This window comes from Sinocyclocheilus anshuiensis, unplaced genomic scaffold (assembly GCF_001515605.1).
Source record: "Sinocyclocheilus anshuiensis isolate Anshui unplaced genomic scaffold, SAMN03320099.WGS_v1.1 scaffold643, whole genome shotgun sequence".
NCBI classification, from domain to species: Eukaryota; Metazoa; Chordata; class Actinopteri; order Cypriniformes; family Cyprinidae; genus Sinocyclocheilus; species Sinocyclocheilus anshuiensis.
This window is the reverse complement of record NW_015551067.1, coordinates 303,686-318,828: the sequence shown is the minus strand read 5'-3', so window position 1 is coordinate 318,828 and position 15,143 is coordinate 303,686. Positions and strand designations below refer to the sequence as shown.

General features: G+C 40.3%; 1 protein-coding gene across 3 annotated transcripts in view; it reads left to right on the top strand.

The window, feature by feature from the left end:
- The window catches only part of LOC107662132 (signal-induced proliferation-associated 1-like protein 3), a 102,938-nt gene that overhangs the window by 63,395 nt on the left and 24,400 nt on the right, over nucleotides 1-15,143 (top strand). For all 3 annotated transcript variants that reach the window (XM_016452044.1, XM_016452043.1, XM_016452045.1), the window contains exons 3-7: nucleotides 2,710-4,304; nucleotides 7,615-7,745; nucleotides 8,902-9,090; nucleotides 9,240-9,414; nucleotides 10,368-10,471. In XM_016452044.1, coding sequence (XP_016307530.1) covers nucleotides 2,942-4,304; nucleotides 7,615-7,745; nucleotides 8,902-9,090; nucleotides 9,240-9,414; nucleotides 10,368-10,471 — 1,962 coding nt within the window. In that variant the 5' untranslated portion in view covers nucleotides 2,710-2,941. The remainder of the gene's footprint in view (nucleotides 1-2,709; nucleotides 4,305-7,614; nucleotides 7,746-8,901; nucleotides 9,091-9,239; nucleotides 9,415-10,367; nucleotides 10,472-15,143) is intronic.

Below are 15,143 nucleotides of genomic sequence, written 5' to 3'. Positions count from 1 at the left end.
TAGTTTGTGCAAGTCCAGAACAGAGACGAGTTGCTTGCAATAAGATAAAAAACGGCCGGTTGCCGATCACGTATTGTTTTATTGTTTTGAGAGGTGATCTAAATATTTGTGGCTGGGGAACAGATGTAAAATTGACAGGCTTGTGCTGTAGTTCTATGGATGTTTTGCCCTCCAAGTCTTCGAGCCGGTCACGTGACACACTGGCCAGCTGCTACAGCCAGGGGGTTCATGTCTGACACCCCGAAAACAATGTGACAGAAAATCGATGGAGGAAGCAAGCTGTGTTGTGATTGACAGATCCTGTCCTGGCAGTCCATGGCAGGTATACGCTGAGTCACTGGCTGTAGGCTGGGTTTGTAAGTGCGAGAAGAGTGAGTGTGATTTAAAGCCCCAGGGCTCTCAAACCGACACCAGACCCGGTCTTTTGATGTCTGATGAAGAGACCCAAGTTAGTTGAGGCATTATGGTGTCTTCACATCAACCCAAATTAACCTCATTAAGATTATAGAATTGAAATCACTACTGGTTAAAAACGAAACTTTAAATCAGAGAAATGGAGAGAAATGCCTTATTTCTGCAGATGTTGTTGTGAACTTGCGCTGTGAGTGTTGGGATGTGGCATCAGCCAAACGTTGGGGGACGTTTTTACACAGACTCGCCTTGAAGTGCTTGTACATTCATTGAAACAAAAAGCCACCTTCAGTGCAGCTGTATGTCCGCGCTACACGGTGCATTTGAACTCAGTGACTGTTGCCAATAGCATAGCTGAGAGCAAACACTGTGAATAACTGCATGCACTGTTTGTAATGAAACTGTGTTTGTAGTTCTGACTGGATTGTTTTGAAGTTAGATACATTTCATGAATTAGCAATGTATCATTGTAATTTAATAGCGAGGAGATAAACATATAATGTACACTACAGATCTGAAGCATTGTTGATGTAGAGCAATTATAACTGACAAAATCATCTCCTGTACATTTGAAGAACGATATTTTTATGTGGCATGCATGTTATTGCCCATATAGAGCGTTCCAAATCAGTCAATGAGGTCCTGTAAAAGTTGGTATGATGCCTTAGGAGGCAGCTGCCTATGCTGGCAGTAGACATTCATGCCTTAAGCTGAGACAGACCTTGAAATGAAGAGTATAGCGTGCTGTATTTTGGCTTGTACTCAGATCTCTAAACAATGGCATTGAAATGAAACCTGTTGATGTATTGACAGATATATCATACATTGCCATTACTGTAGCCTCCTTATCACTACTAGAGCGACAAGCTGTGGTTGTGTAATCTAATATTTGGATGGATGGAGTGTGACTGAAGAGATAGAGATGGGGAGAGACAATAAAAAGGGAGATAACGTGAAGTTACACAGAGGAACAGGCGATGTTGAGTGGCTTTTCATAGTCATTGAGTCAGTGAAGCCTGATTCAATCTGACTTTCATATTAAAGCGATTTACTGGGATTCAGATTCCCTCTCACTCTCCTGCCTGGATTCCTTCACCACAAAGGCTGTCAGATTTCCTCTCTTCCAGCTCCTCTGTTTGCTCTGCTTCTGCCTCTGCCTAGTATCTTGTCTTTTTGTGTTCGTCTTGTCCTTTGACTTTCTGTCAGTTTCGTTTTGTCTTTTGTTCACAGCAAGGGATGAAGCATGTGGAGAGACCCAGGAACTCGAGGGGCTTTTCTCTCTGTCACTAAATTTGAGTGTCTCATTCAAAATCTAGAGTGTATTACAATCCTATGCTTCACCATTCTCCGTTAAGCCTGTAAAACAGTCTACCTCATTATACACTCAGCAGCTCCCATCAGTAATACAGCACAGAGTCCTTATGTAACCTTTTGTATGCAGCTGAATGTGGGCAGAATCTTAATCTTACTTTCTAAGTCAGCTATCTCTCAGATAATTGGATGCTTTACCTTGTTGACCCAACCACTCCATCTGTCATACTTGTCAGGGTTTTCATGGCTGCTAAATCAGTCAGCACCTGTCAGAGAAGCAAGGTGTGCGGTCATATAGGTGTTACTTAATATTTCACATTTTCAGATTTTGGGTTTGCTCCTTTACATCCGAAATCAAGATTACACTGAGTGACCATTAGGCAACAATATTGAAGGGCTAACTGCTAGGTAGCATGTACAACTAGTTGTTATAGTTATTTGCTTAGAGGTTTTGGTAAATGCTTCTGTTGACTGTATATTTACACAGTTCATCATTATATACCAACAGTATAGACACTGAAATATGGATACGAGAGGAGAGATGAGTCTGTGGTGCTTTGCAAAGTTATATTTCTGGCTTTAATACAGAATATCTACCAGGAAGAGTAATAGAGATTAGCCTTAAAAGAGTATGAGAAATCCACATCTGAAATCCTCTCACCTCACTTCCTCTCTCTTCTACCAGCCTGTTTTTTTCTTGTCTCTCTTTTTCATCCTACTCCTCTTTTCTTATTTTAGTTTCAGTCAGCTTTTTTCTGCATTTTCCTCTCAAAACTGCTATTCCCTTGAGCAAAATAGCATCACAATATTAGGAAAAAGGTCTACGAGTGGTAGGGGCTCCAAAGCGCTTAGAGTAAGTCGTATGTAAGGAAAAGAAAAAGATCCCAAACCCAAAAATCACAACTGAATGTTTTTCATTTGTTGTATGTAAGGTACCGGATTAAATTAATCATACCAAATTACTCTTTGTTTCTTGCCTTTTTGCAGGTCTATGATTTAAGTGGCCTTTGAGCTTCCAGATTGGTCCAGAAGGATTAGGAAAGGTGAGTCCTTTCCTACCAAAAAAAAATGAGTGTGGGAGGAAGAAGCAACAGCAGTGTGGAGCTTGTCCATCTCTCCTCCCTCTCACTGAACACCAGCAGTCTCAATCCAGGATGCTCTCTCCCCTGTGACCAGTGCCCTCATTTTTGGCCGTGAGACTACAGTGGGCTCCATAAACATGTACAGAGACACAGGGGTGTGTGCCACCCCTCTCTCTCAACCTCTTCCTCCACCCCACCTCCGTCTACCCCTCTATAATGGCCACTCTTCCATGGGCGATCCAGCCCCGTCCCGTGTCTCCGTGCCCAAAATGGGGGTTCGAGCTCGGATTGCTGAGTGGCCTCCTCGCAGGGCACTTTCACGAGAATCGCTGCTCGAGAATGGCCAGGGCAGTCATCCGGATGACCTCAACAGTGAGGATGGGCTTACACGTGGAGGTGAGACCAGGTTACCACAGGGAGGTACCAGAGACGATGACTTCCTTGAATCAGGTCAAACAAGAGCTCCATGCACACCACAGAGATTTCGGACTTCTGGGTTCGCTCCACTCCGACAGCGCTCCAACAGCGAGATTACATTAAGTGAGCAAGATGAAACGGAGGTCGAAGGCCGTTTGTTTCGGGAATATGGCAGTACCTCTTCCATCAATGTACAGGCTGTGCCTGAGCAAAGCTTCTTTGACATGCTTAGTCAGTTTCAACAGGAGCGACCAGACCAGCGTAGCACAGCCCCCGCCAAGCTTGGAGAGCTGCTTGGTGCATCTTTAGAGGGACCCCCCTCACACGCCTTCTTGTCGACACCTCGGCCCGATGACCGCCCAGAGAATTGTGTACGCAAAAAGAGTGGTGGCACAGAATCGTCTCTTGGCACCTCCTCCTTATTCCGCAAACTCCGCAGCTCCAGCCAGGGAGAAACAGAGACTCCACGAAGTGACTCGGATGACACACGACTCCCCGAGACAATGTCTTCCATACCCTGGGTATGTGTGCGGAGTTTTGCCCACTTTGACGCTCAGAGCGTTCTGTTTGACTTGCATGAGGCGGCAGCTCGTCGCAGCTACGCCGCCCAGCGGCGAAACACAGCCACCGGAGCTTCAGCTGCTTCTTCGGCTGCTGTTTCTTTGGCAGTTTCTAGAGCTGTTGCTCTGGGGGGAGTGGAGCCCAGCTTCTCCAGCACTGATGACCTCAGTGTCAGAGACCTATCGGAAGAATCAACCCCAGGACTGGAACATTCAGAGCAGGGTGGTTCAGCTAGCATTAACCCCAAATCTCAGCAACAGCTGTTGCTGAGCTGCCCACACTTCATCAATGAGACCGGAAGCTACAGGGAACGTAATGTCAGCTTCCTGAGCTCATGGGCAGAGCGAGGAGAGGCTGGCATCGTGGAGGCCCGGCTTCGTCCACGTTGCAGTAATGCCAGTGTGTCCAAACTGGAGGTGCCGCCAGAGGTTCAAGCCACCAGGTTAGAGAGACTGCAGCAACACTGCATCGAGCATGTTGACCTGGGTGCCAGATACTACCATGAGCACTTTTATGGGAAAGGTAGGACCTTTATGATTTGTATGTAGATAAAGCAAACTGCTAGATCACAAGTTCCCTGTTTGTCAGTAATTCATTTTGGGCAGGTCGACTACATATATCAAGATATGCAATGCATCAGCATATCATAATTGGATTGCATTTGAAACCCAGTGTGTTTGCAGGATCAGTTTCAATCTCGCTTGTGTGGTTTACCTCATTTATGTTCAATGCAGCATCTCATTGAGGTGGCTCTGACCTCCGATTGTATCTACCTGCCCCACCCTCAATTATACTCCTGTATTTAATGGTTTCCCTTCACTTAGGGTGTGTTCACACTTGTCATGTTTGGTTCGATTAAAACGAACTCTGGTGCGATTGCTCTGTTAGTGCTGTTCGTTTGAGTAAGTGTAAACGCTGCTATCTGAACTCTGGTGCGCACCAAACAAGCGGACCGAGACCGCTAAAAAGATGTATCTCAGTTCGCTTCCAAACTAACTCTGGTGCGGTCGTGGAGCAACGATGAGGTAAAGTGCCTTTTGTGAGCTCCTTGTGAGTTTGCAGGTGGTGAAAATAAAATTATATGTGCACGTAAGAATGAGCACGCTTAGTCCAGCAGACGGCATTAGGTGTGTTTGACTTAAAGCAGCGCTGAGCAGACCGATCGGTTAATGGGTGCTTTGATATCACACACCCGCAGCGCCACTTTAAGTCTAACGAACCTTTTGTTTGGGGTGTTCGGTAAGTTCCGTCACGTTATACAGACAGCATTATGCGTGTTCAATTTAAACCGCTTTAAGTCTAACGCACCTTTTCTTTGGGGTGTTCGGTAAGTTCCGTCACGATATATACGTCATTCAAGCTGACCAATCAGGTTGTGAACGTATCACTATGCCTTTAGTTTCGGAGTCTTTAGGTTCGCTGTCAAAAATGCCAATGTGAACGCTAAGCGGACCAGGACCAAATGTATCATTTTCCTTTTTGGTCCGGACCAAATGAACCAAACGAACCGAACTACAAGTGTGAACACACCCTTAGTGTCATTACAGGACAGGTCTTTGGGATTTACACTCTTAGAAAATTCTGTAAACCCAAGCTCAACCTGCAGTCCGTCCTTTGGAAGCGATTATCAAAGCATTCCACAATTATCAGTGGTTCTCACTATTAGCCAATAGAAGTACAAAATTGAGCTGAAGCTACTCTCCTGCCACACATCTGCCTCCCAAATGTTAATCTCGATAAAGGTCTTGCTTTCTAAAATGCCAATGTTATAAAAAACCCACAGTCAAAAAATAGCATGTTCTTCACCTCTTAGCCACATTAGATAAATCCTTGCAGACGTGGGGTTATCTGAATGCTCTAATTAGTTGTCTGTGTTTATTAAGTAGAGTTGGTGAGATAAAGGTTACCATTCCAGAAGTAATCTCTGTCATCCAGATTTTTGGAAGTGTGTTTTCGGTGACCATGCTGCAAATCAGAAAGGGCATGCAGACTGGTTTTTATATTTTTAGAACTTAACTTACAACATAAACTAAGCAACAGTGCAAAATGCAATCATCTTTGCATGGGAATATGGGTGCACATAAAAATGTCCCATGTAATAGTTCTTGAAGGTGAAGTGTGTAATTTTTGCACCACAAGTAGCATTAAATACGAACACAAACATTTTTGTACATTTTCTTCTTTTCATTTCTTCAATAGCTTATGCTGCTGCATTAGGCTGGTTGAGATGCTTGGTTAATTGGGATGTTTCGATAGCGCCGCAGTCTTAATACCTGTTGGGAAAATCAACCTATGATTGACTTGCAACTTACTTTCTTGTAAGCTGGGAAAGGAGAAAATATTTAAAAAATGTAAATTACACTTTTCACCTTTAAGCCATGCTTTTCATCGTGGTCTGTTTTTCTCATTTGAGTGTTAAATGTTAAGTTAATGAGGAAGGATTCCAGGCCACCAAGGTATTTTTCCTTGTGGTGACAGTTACTTCTCGTTATCCGTTTACTTCATTTTCCAGTGTAGCGGCACCTTGTTTTAGATAGTGAAATACCTCTGCTTTGTCAGTGAGCCACTGAAGCAGTGTGTGTGGATGTGTGTTGGAGTGCCAGCCATACAGCGGTACTGACTTGGCATTCCTCGGTCAGGAAGGGCAACACTCTGCGTAGTATCAAAATCTTTGCTGCGTTATTAAAAAGCCCATATCTGCATGCTCCTGAGACTTATAATTCTCTCAACTCAAGTTTCCTGAGCTTTCAGTATCCTCACAAAACAACCAAACTCATATCCTGTGCTGAGAAAAACTGGATGACAGATTAAGGAAACATTAGTCCCAATGCCAACAGGAAATTAATACTGGAAAATTTTAAGATATCACATTCACATGCTTATTCTAATGTAGCATTTTTGCACCCTGCTATAATCAGATCATATAATAGTAAATCATAGTCAAATATAGGAAACAGAAATTAGCTGAGATGTGGTGTTTTTCATGCAAAAAATAAACATATAGTGCAACATGCAGTCCAATTCGTGGATGAATTACATGATTAGTGTGGTCCTTTTTAAAACTGTAGTCAAATCAGACCAAAATGACCACAGGAGATATCCACCTGAATCATGAACTTGAATCACTTCCTCAGTGAGTCACTGATTAAAGTCACTCTTTCAAGCACAAACCACGTGCTATGTGCAGCTTGAACTATGTTATGGTTATCTTTTGAAAGCAATGATAAAGTTACAAACCAAAAAGGTTATAGAAACTTAAAATCTCTAAATCGGTAACTGACTCTGTAGGCCTATATTATTTATGAATGTGTTGCCATAAACTGTAGATTTTAGAGTTCTGTTGTAATAAATTGTTTTTCAATTAAAAACCTGTTATAAAAATAGTATTGTTATTGTTTAGCAAGATTCACAATCACAAATTCACAAATTCGGATCTTAGAGGTTTATATGCTCCGCTGCTAAAAACTGTAGGAAACGCAGGAGAATGATAACTTCCTTCATTCTCAAAAGCATGTGCAGTATTGTATTAGTGGCTTTGTCTATGGTTTTCTATTAGATTTGAATGCTCACAGTACCTACAGGAAGTTCTATAGCCACCATGACCTAGATTTGTAGTTTCCCTTACAAATCCCTCCTTTGTCCCCTGTGTCCTTCCCTCCATCTCTCTTCCTTCATATCAACTTCCACTTTTCTCCTATCCATTGTCTTCACCTCATTAATTATTTTCTTCTCTTCTATATTCTCATTTTCTGTATTATTGGTATTAATCTGTCTTTTTTATATCCTCTCTCTATTTTCATTCATCCATCTCTCTCTCTCTCTGCCCCCACAGAGCACTGGAACTACTTTGGTACCGATGAGAAGCTGGGGCCCGTGGCTCTTAGCATTCGAAGAGAGAAACTGGATGATACCAAAGATTTAAAGGACCAGTACCAGTACCGCATCATTTTTCGCACTAGTGAGGTGTGTATGACACAGATATTTGTGCAAATAAAATTAATTAAACCTGGATCAGACCGGGGCTCAGCTCACATAAACCCATGACAAGACAATTCATTTACCCACAAACACATAGTCTCCGTGGGCTTCTCTGGCCACTTTAATCCATCTTTTTGAGCATAATATTTAAGCATTTTGTTGTCTGTTCTCACTGTGATCTGATTAAATCTGTGGCTTGAGAGAGGTTAGGCACAGTAGGGAACAATGTAGAGATCCTGAGACAATTTTTACTTGGTTTGCTCATAATGCGAGACAAAAATGAATAAAATCATTTTGAGTACTTTGGGCTTCTGGATGCGTCTTTGCCATTTTTATAAACTTATAGGAGGGCGACACTAGTTCATGTCATGTTTACGTATCTGTCCCATCAAATCTCATGTGTTACACTGAAGTTGAAAATAAATTCTGAGCATGTTTTGTGCCTTGCATGCAAGACATTGCTATAAAGAACATGCAGTCATGTTTGCTTAGTAATGGTGTGTTTGAAAAGTGCTGAGCTGTACTGGTATGACTGCTGCTCTGCTGGGTTTAGTCAGATTACATGGCTGCCTGGACACATCAAACTCACCCACTCTGAACAATGCAGCGTCTTCAGTTCATTCACATTCGCACAGTCATTATTCTTACTATAGATGTGCTCATAACTAATTTCGAAATACCCTTGTAAACTGGTTCAAGAGCGTTATTTTGGTCAGAGGTTCGAGTTGAAAGATTGAATGGGTGGCTGTCCATGTGACCAGTCATACGACGTCTTAAGATGTGTGACTAATAGCACAAGAAACCGGAAACACAAGCCTCAAAAATAAAATATTTTAAGTTATCCAGTGTTTCCGCCTGTTTGGACTAATTTTACAGTAGCTAATGGTTTTAGCATTAGCGTGTGTGAGGTTGTGTCAGTTTGTGAGGTGCTGCAAGGCAATGAATCGGGGAGCAGTGGGGAAAGGATGCCACACAGTGGGCATTTCTGGACACCATTTTTCAGCCATTCTTTATCATTCTCATGCTCTGTCACATGCTCTCAGAGGATATTTGAGCAGTCATATGATGGTATTTGATGTTGTGTATGTATGTGTGTGTGTCTGTGTGCTTCTCCCCACATGGTTTCCTGTGGCTGCTGCAGTTGGTCACGCTACGAGGAGCGATCCTGGAGGACGCGATTCTGTCCACAGCAAAGCACGGAACAGTTCGTGGTTTGCCTTTAAAGGAAGTTCTGGAGTATGTGCTGCCAGAACTTAGTGTGTCCTGCCTGCGAATGGCTCTCAGCACACCAAAGGTCACGGAGCAGCTTCTTAAAGTGGACGAGCAGGGGGTGAGTAAAGGATGACCCATCAGACACTACTTCCTGACTGATGAAAGTGTCAAAAGTCTAGCTTTAAGTTCTTTAAGTTCCCCAAAAATGAAAATAGCAGTGTACCTCATATTTGTTTGTGTGACTCTGCCACTGTGTGTGTCTTATAGCTCAGTCAGAAACACAAAGTGGGCATCCTGCTGTGTCGAGTGGGACAGAGCACTGAGGAGGAGATGTACAACAATGAAGAGGCTACGCCAGCCTTCACCGCCTTCCTCGAGCTGCTGGGAGAAACTGTGTGTCTGAGGGGTTTCAACAAATATGCTGCCCAGCTAGACACTAAAAGTGAGCAAGGCTTTCTGTCTCTTTTACACGTGTCATAAAAAGGCTCAGCATGATAAAGTGTCAAGCGATAAATCGCATCTCTTCCATGTTAATCAGAGTTCTTGTCCTAACCCACCGCGACCATCAAAAGCATGGTGTGTAAATACATTTTGACGGTCTCTTGGTTACAATTGAGTCGTCACACTGGGTAGCTCCATGAATTCACAGTGAAATTTCATTGGTACAAAATCTTGCTCAGGACGGCTCAAACAAACAGACTGTAATTTCATTTGGTAGCACAGAAATGATAGACTGCACTGTTTCATTTAACAACATTTTCAATGCTCATATCACACACACACACACACACACATTTACTTGGATATCTGAATGGCGGCATTCCATAGACTTCTATTGTTTTTACATACAGCTAGTTATTACTAGCTTCAGCATAGTTTCAGCATTTTTACTATATATATGAGTGTAATTAAAACCAGAATAGATAACAGCTCTGCTGTTGTTTACACACACTCCATATCCAAAATCATGTAGGAACATCTTGATAGACACTGTATGCTATAATATAATGTACATTAGTATCCAAAAGTGTGAGATAACTAATAAAAAGGCTTCTGTTTTGCATTTTTCTGATATTTGTTATAATTATTACAAATTATATTATAAACCTGACTATTTAAGTGAAAAGTTGAATTCCTTGAACACAATACAATTAATAATTTCATAATCTGGTATGGTTTGTTCCCCTGCTTTAATGACAGCAGCATGAACTCTGTGTAAAACCTGATGGTCATGTTCTCCAGTATATATATATATATATATATATATATACACACACAGACACATTAATTTTAATTTGGGGTTAAACTTTTATACCATATTTTCAGTGCGGTACATTGACATTGCCACTGCACATTGTCTTTACAATGATTAATATTCATGTGTATGTTTAACAGCTGACTCAACTGGAACACACTCCCTGTATACAACCTATCAGGACTACGAGATCATGTTTCACGTGTCCACCATGCTTCCATACATGCCCAATAATCCTCAACAGGTAAGACACACACACACATGCATGTCAGTACATCCAAGAGCCTGTATAGAACCGACATGACCCAACTTATCCTGACACATCCCTCCCCATCTCTCTAACCTGGACAAACTCAGAATGTCTTGCACATTGTTCACATGCTATTCATTTTCTTTGCTCATATTCAGCAGTGTTTGTGGTGGGTACTGCATGTGGCAGACTCAGTTTGCAAAGAAACATCTGGAATGCTAGTAAAGTTTATAGAGCGGCAGCAGTAAATCCAGTGGAAATTCAGCAGCTTTTTTTCACACAACACAAGTGGCCACAGCTTCTGGACATCCACTCTCAGAGTCTATATATTTTTTTTTTGTTACATGTGGTTATGAAGGAATTGCTTGCTCTCTTTCTTTTTCTGTTTGTTATTGTCAAGTTCTCCCGCTGTTTTTATATGCACTGGCGTATGAATCAGAGCAGGGTGTGGTTTTCTACTGATTTCCATACTGTTGATTACGTTCCAGTAATGCGGCATCTTCTACCCTCAGGAAGTTTCATGTGCATGCATATGCGTCAACAGCTTTGCAGCGAAAACATTCTTCTAACTTGCGTAGTGTGATGTGCATCTGAGTGAAATAGTGTATTAAGTGGGAAATAATGTAGGGAAAGACTTATTTAATTTTTAGAAAAAAACATGTATTTTTAGTAACTTTTTAATTGTTAATCATTATTGCTGTTATTTTTATGTATCACATATTATGTATTATTTTACTTATTTTAGGTAAAGTTTTGTAAAATGTTGTCGCACTTTGAATATAAGAAAGGCACATTACAAATAAAATGTATTTATTATTATTACTATTATTACTTAATTTTTAAAGTTTTTTTTTTTTTGGAAGTAATATTATTTTGTTTTAGTTTTGCTGCCTGTGCTGATATAGTTATGTCAGCAACAAAGAAAACTACTTCTATAGAGGGAAAAAATCATTTTTGCCTTTATAAAATGTACGCAATTTAGACCAGGGACATATATTATTTGTATCATATAATAATTAATATAGATAGAACATTTCAAATTATTATTTTTGCAGCACAGTTTGGTTATGCAAAAATTACACTTTAAAGTCCCCCTGTAGTCAAATATTTTATCCCTTAAAACTTATCTTTGATCATCAAAATGACATATTTAAATGTTTTTTCTTGTGAAAATAATTTTCTCATGCCTTAAAATAGCTTGAATGTAACTCTACACCCTTGCCTCATTTACTATACCCGGATCTATGGATATGCAAATTAGTCCCGCCTCCACTCGGTCACACACCACCAGCCAGCGCCTCCTGATCCACTGAACTGTAGTAACCGCAAAACAATGGCATACACGGATAATGACTGATAAAACTATGTTTTTACTAGCGGACAACTACAGTGAATACTGTAACATTCGTTAAAGTTACTTACTTGACGATGTTGTGTCCTAAAATGCCTTGAAGACTCGAATGCAGCCGTTTGTGATTCTTAATTCGCACCCGCGAGCATACGCATGTGAAGTGCACCTCTCCCGCAGCTGCGTCTGACTCCGGGCTACTTTTACACTGTTGCCACGGATTATAATGCAAGTTAGCGGTTCTAAATTCACATTAAACCACAGCTTCATGGGTTTTTTGCTCTGATTTATTTTTGATTTTGTGCTGGTGTTGGTATATTTTGCATGCTAGTGATAGGAATCGATCCCTTGACGTGATTGGTTATTGGTTTGTGACGTAGCAAACCGAGGGCTGTTTCAAACCATATTTCTGGGACTGCCATTGGGAAACTATAGTTTTAAGGAGAAAATACACAGCAATGGTGTTGATTAATAGATTGGCACATGGTTTGTCTAAAAGCATATTAAAAACACCACATAGAAAAATAAACAACATAAAAAACTTGATTTTCACTACAGGGGACTTTAAGTCAATTCATCTGATCTGCTCCCTCTCAGATGACCTGCAGAGGGCAGTCTTTATCCGTCAGATAATACTCTCTGTTTTTAAGGCACACACACAAAAAAATCAGCCACTCACATGGGGAGTGTGTTGTAGTGTTTAAGGTGAGGTAAAAGGGGGTATCAGGCTGTAGAATCATTTCAGGGTACAGGAGTGTACCCATCAGGACTCATTATAAGGGATGGGAGGACCATGCCAGCATTCGAGAAAGACCAGTGTTTCCATGGTTTTTCCTTTGTGTGCTGTTGAAATGTAAGATAGCTTATATAACCGATGCCCTCACACTGTTGTGAACGGGTGGGCAGCCTCTATTGCTCTGACTCAGATTGGAGGCCAGTCTTTAACATAGAGACATAGAGATGCTCCTAATTTCACTGTCTGTTTTTAAATATAGATTAACTGTAGTTGTAAACATCGGTTCTCAGCATCTCTGCTGTCAACTCTTTTAATAGATCTCCTAGAGTTCAAATGAGTTCATTTAACTCACAGAACATCTTGCCCTGATCACAGTTTAGAATAGACAAATCAACTCCATACATAACAGCAGAGAATGGCACTCCTGAATGTTTTCAGATGTCTTTTTGCATTGTATGCCAGGCACATCTGTATTGATATTCCTCTAACAATCTGGTTAGGATTTGAACTAAACTACTAATCCTTAGTATTAACCTTCTGCAGTTAATGAACATACAGACTCTATTTAAACGTTTTATCTGTTTCAGCTTTAATTTCAGCTGTAGGTGTGTAGGTGATTAATGTATTTGCTTTTTTATAATTTGAAAACTTTACATTTTAACATTCAAGAATTCCCATTACCATTGTATTTGAAATATAATATACACTACTATTCAAAAGTTTGGGCTCTGTTTGATTTTTTTTTTTTTTTTTAAATGGGAAAACTTTTGTAACATAAATGTCTGTACTGTCACTGTCGGTAAATTTCATGCATGCATGCTGAATTAAGGTATTAATTTATTTAAAGAAAAAACATACTGACACCAAACTTTTGAAAGGTAGTGTAATATAACTCAAATAAAGTATGTGAAAGACTCAACTCACTCAAATGGTTCCAACAGCGTTCCAGAAGAGCCATTAGCATGTTGCTAAGCTAACAGTCAACCTATCGGGCACAAAGCGGGACACCTTTCTGGGTCCAGCATAAGAAGCATATAAATACAGATCACACACAAAAAAATTGGGTAACACTGTTTTTAATTTGATTGTTGTTAAGCAGTTTTAGGTATGGAATGAATTGATATATTTGTAATCAACATTTCTGTTGCTTTTTCTGCCATCTTGGATATATGTTTTCTTTGAGCTTGTTGCAATACATTCTGAGATTGCTTTCCATATTGAGAATATATTTAAAGCTGCCATGAATTTGGTCAAAATGAGGTATCTAGAATGCAGAATAATTATGCTGGCTAACCATTTGGAACTTCTATTTGGAACTCTCAGAGAGCAAATTTGTTGAATCTGATTGTCGTGACAATGACAAAGTGGCTCAGATGCATCATTTCATTTACAAATAACCAAAGCCAGAGAAGCTAAAACCTAAGATTATCTAAAACTTAAATACTATACATTTGCTACCTTGCACACACTGTTATTTCCTTCAGGAAATGTAATTCTAGCACAACTTGATCTTTTTACAACATTAGTCCATTTTATTGCATGTGTTTTAGTGGCTGTCTCACAGATTGGTGCTGCAGTGCTGTTAGCAGGCTTTTTCACACCTCTGTGTCTCTCACCACAGAAATCATTGTGCTTCTATGAAGATACGTCTGCCAGTTCCCTTTTTTCTGTGTCCTTCAACAGAACACTCTATCCTTTCTCTCTCTTGCTCTCTCTTTCTCTCTCTCTCACTCACTTGCTTTTTTGTTTTTTTTTTTTTTTTTTTTGCGGGTACATTGTGTGCATTAAACAGTAACACAGGACTTGCACTGAAGGACAGAACTGAGCCATATCTAGGAACCACAGTATAGAGATCAAGGGTGGGCTCTTTTGACTTGGGCTAGTAAGTGACCACCTATTATTATCTCACTACAAAGTGCATCACATAAAAGTCTTATGTCTCAAAAAAAAAAAAGGACAGCTGGGGTTGCCAGAACTTTAATGTAAATAATATTGTAGCAGCCTTTTAAGTTTTATCAGGTTAACTGAAATTTATAGTAAACAAAATGTATATTTCATTAACTGATATAATGATGTCCTATTTTTGAAATGTCCTGTTAGACCTATTACAGTTTTTTACCATATATAGTTACCAATTAAAAGTATCATTTTTAGTTTTTCACCATCAAAATTATAATAATTTTTAACAGTGAACTTTGGTAAATCCAGTGAGCACATTTTCATCTAAAGTACTCATTATATCAGGCCCGGGACCTTGTAAATATGACTTTCTGTCCAGATGGACAGATTAAAAAAAAAACAGTGTGTCCTCACTCCCAGTATAAATTCAGCCAATCAGAGTAGAGCTTGTCAGATCAAGAAAGCACTTTTCAGTTTTATGTGCAATATGCAACAGACAGTCAGTAAATGTGGCCAGTCTGAAAGAATCCACCTAGCAGCCGTCTAGAACACCTAGCAACCACATAACCTCTGACAACAACTCAGAACACCTTAGCAACCTTATAGCAACATCCCTGCAAACATCTACAACAATGTGGCAGCATTTTCTAAAAGTAAAAATATAGTTGAGTTTTTGTTTTGTT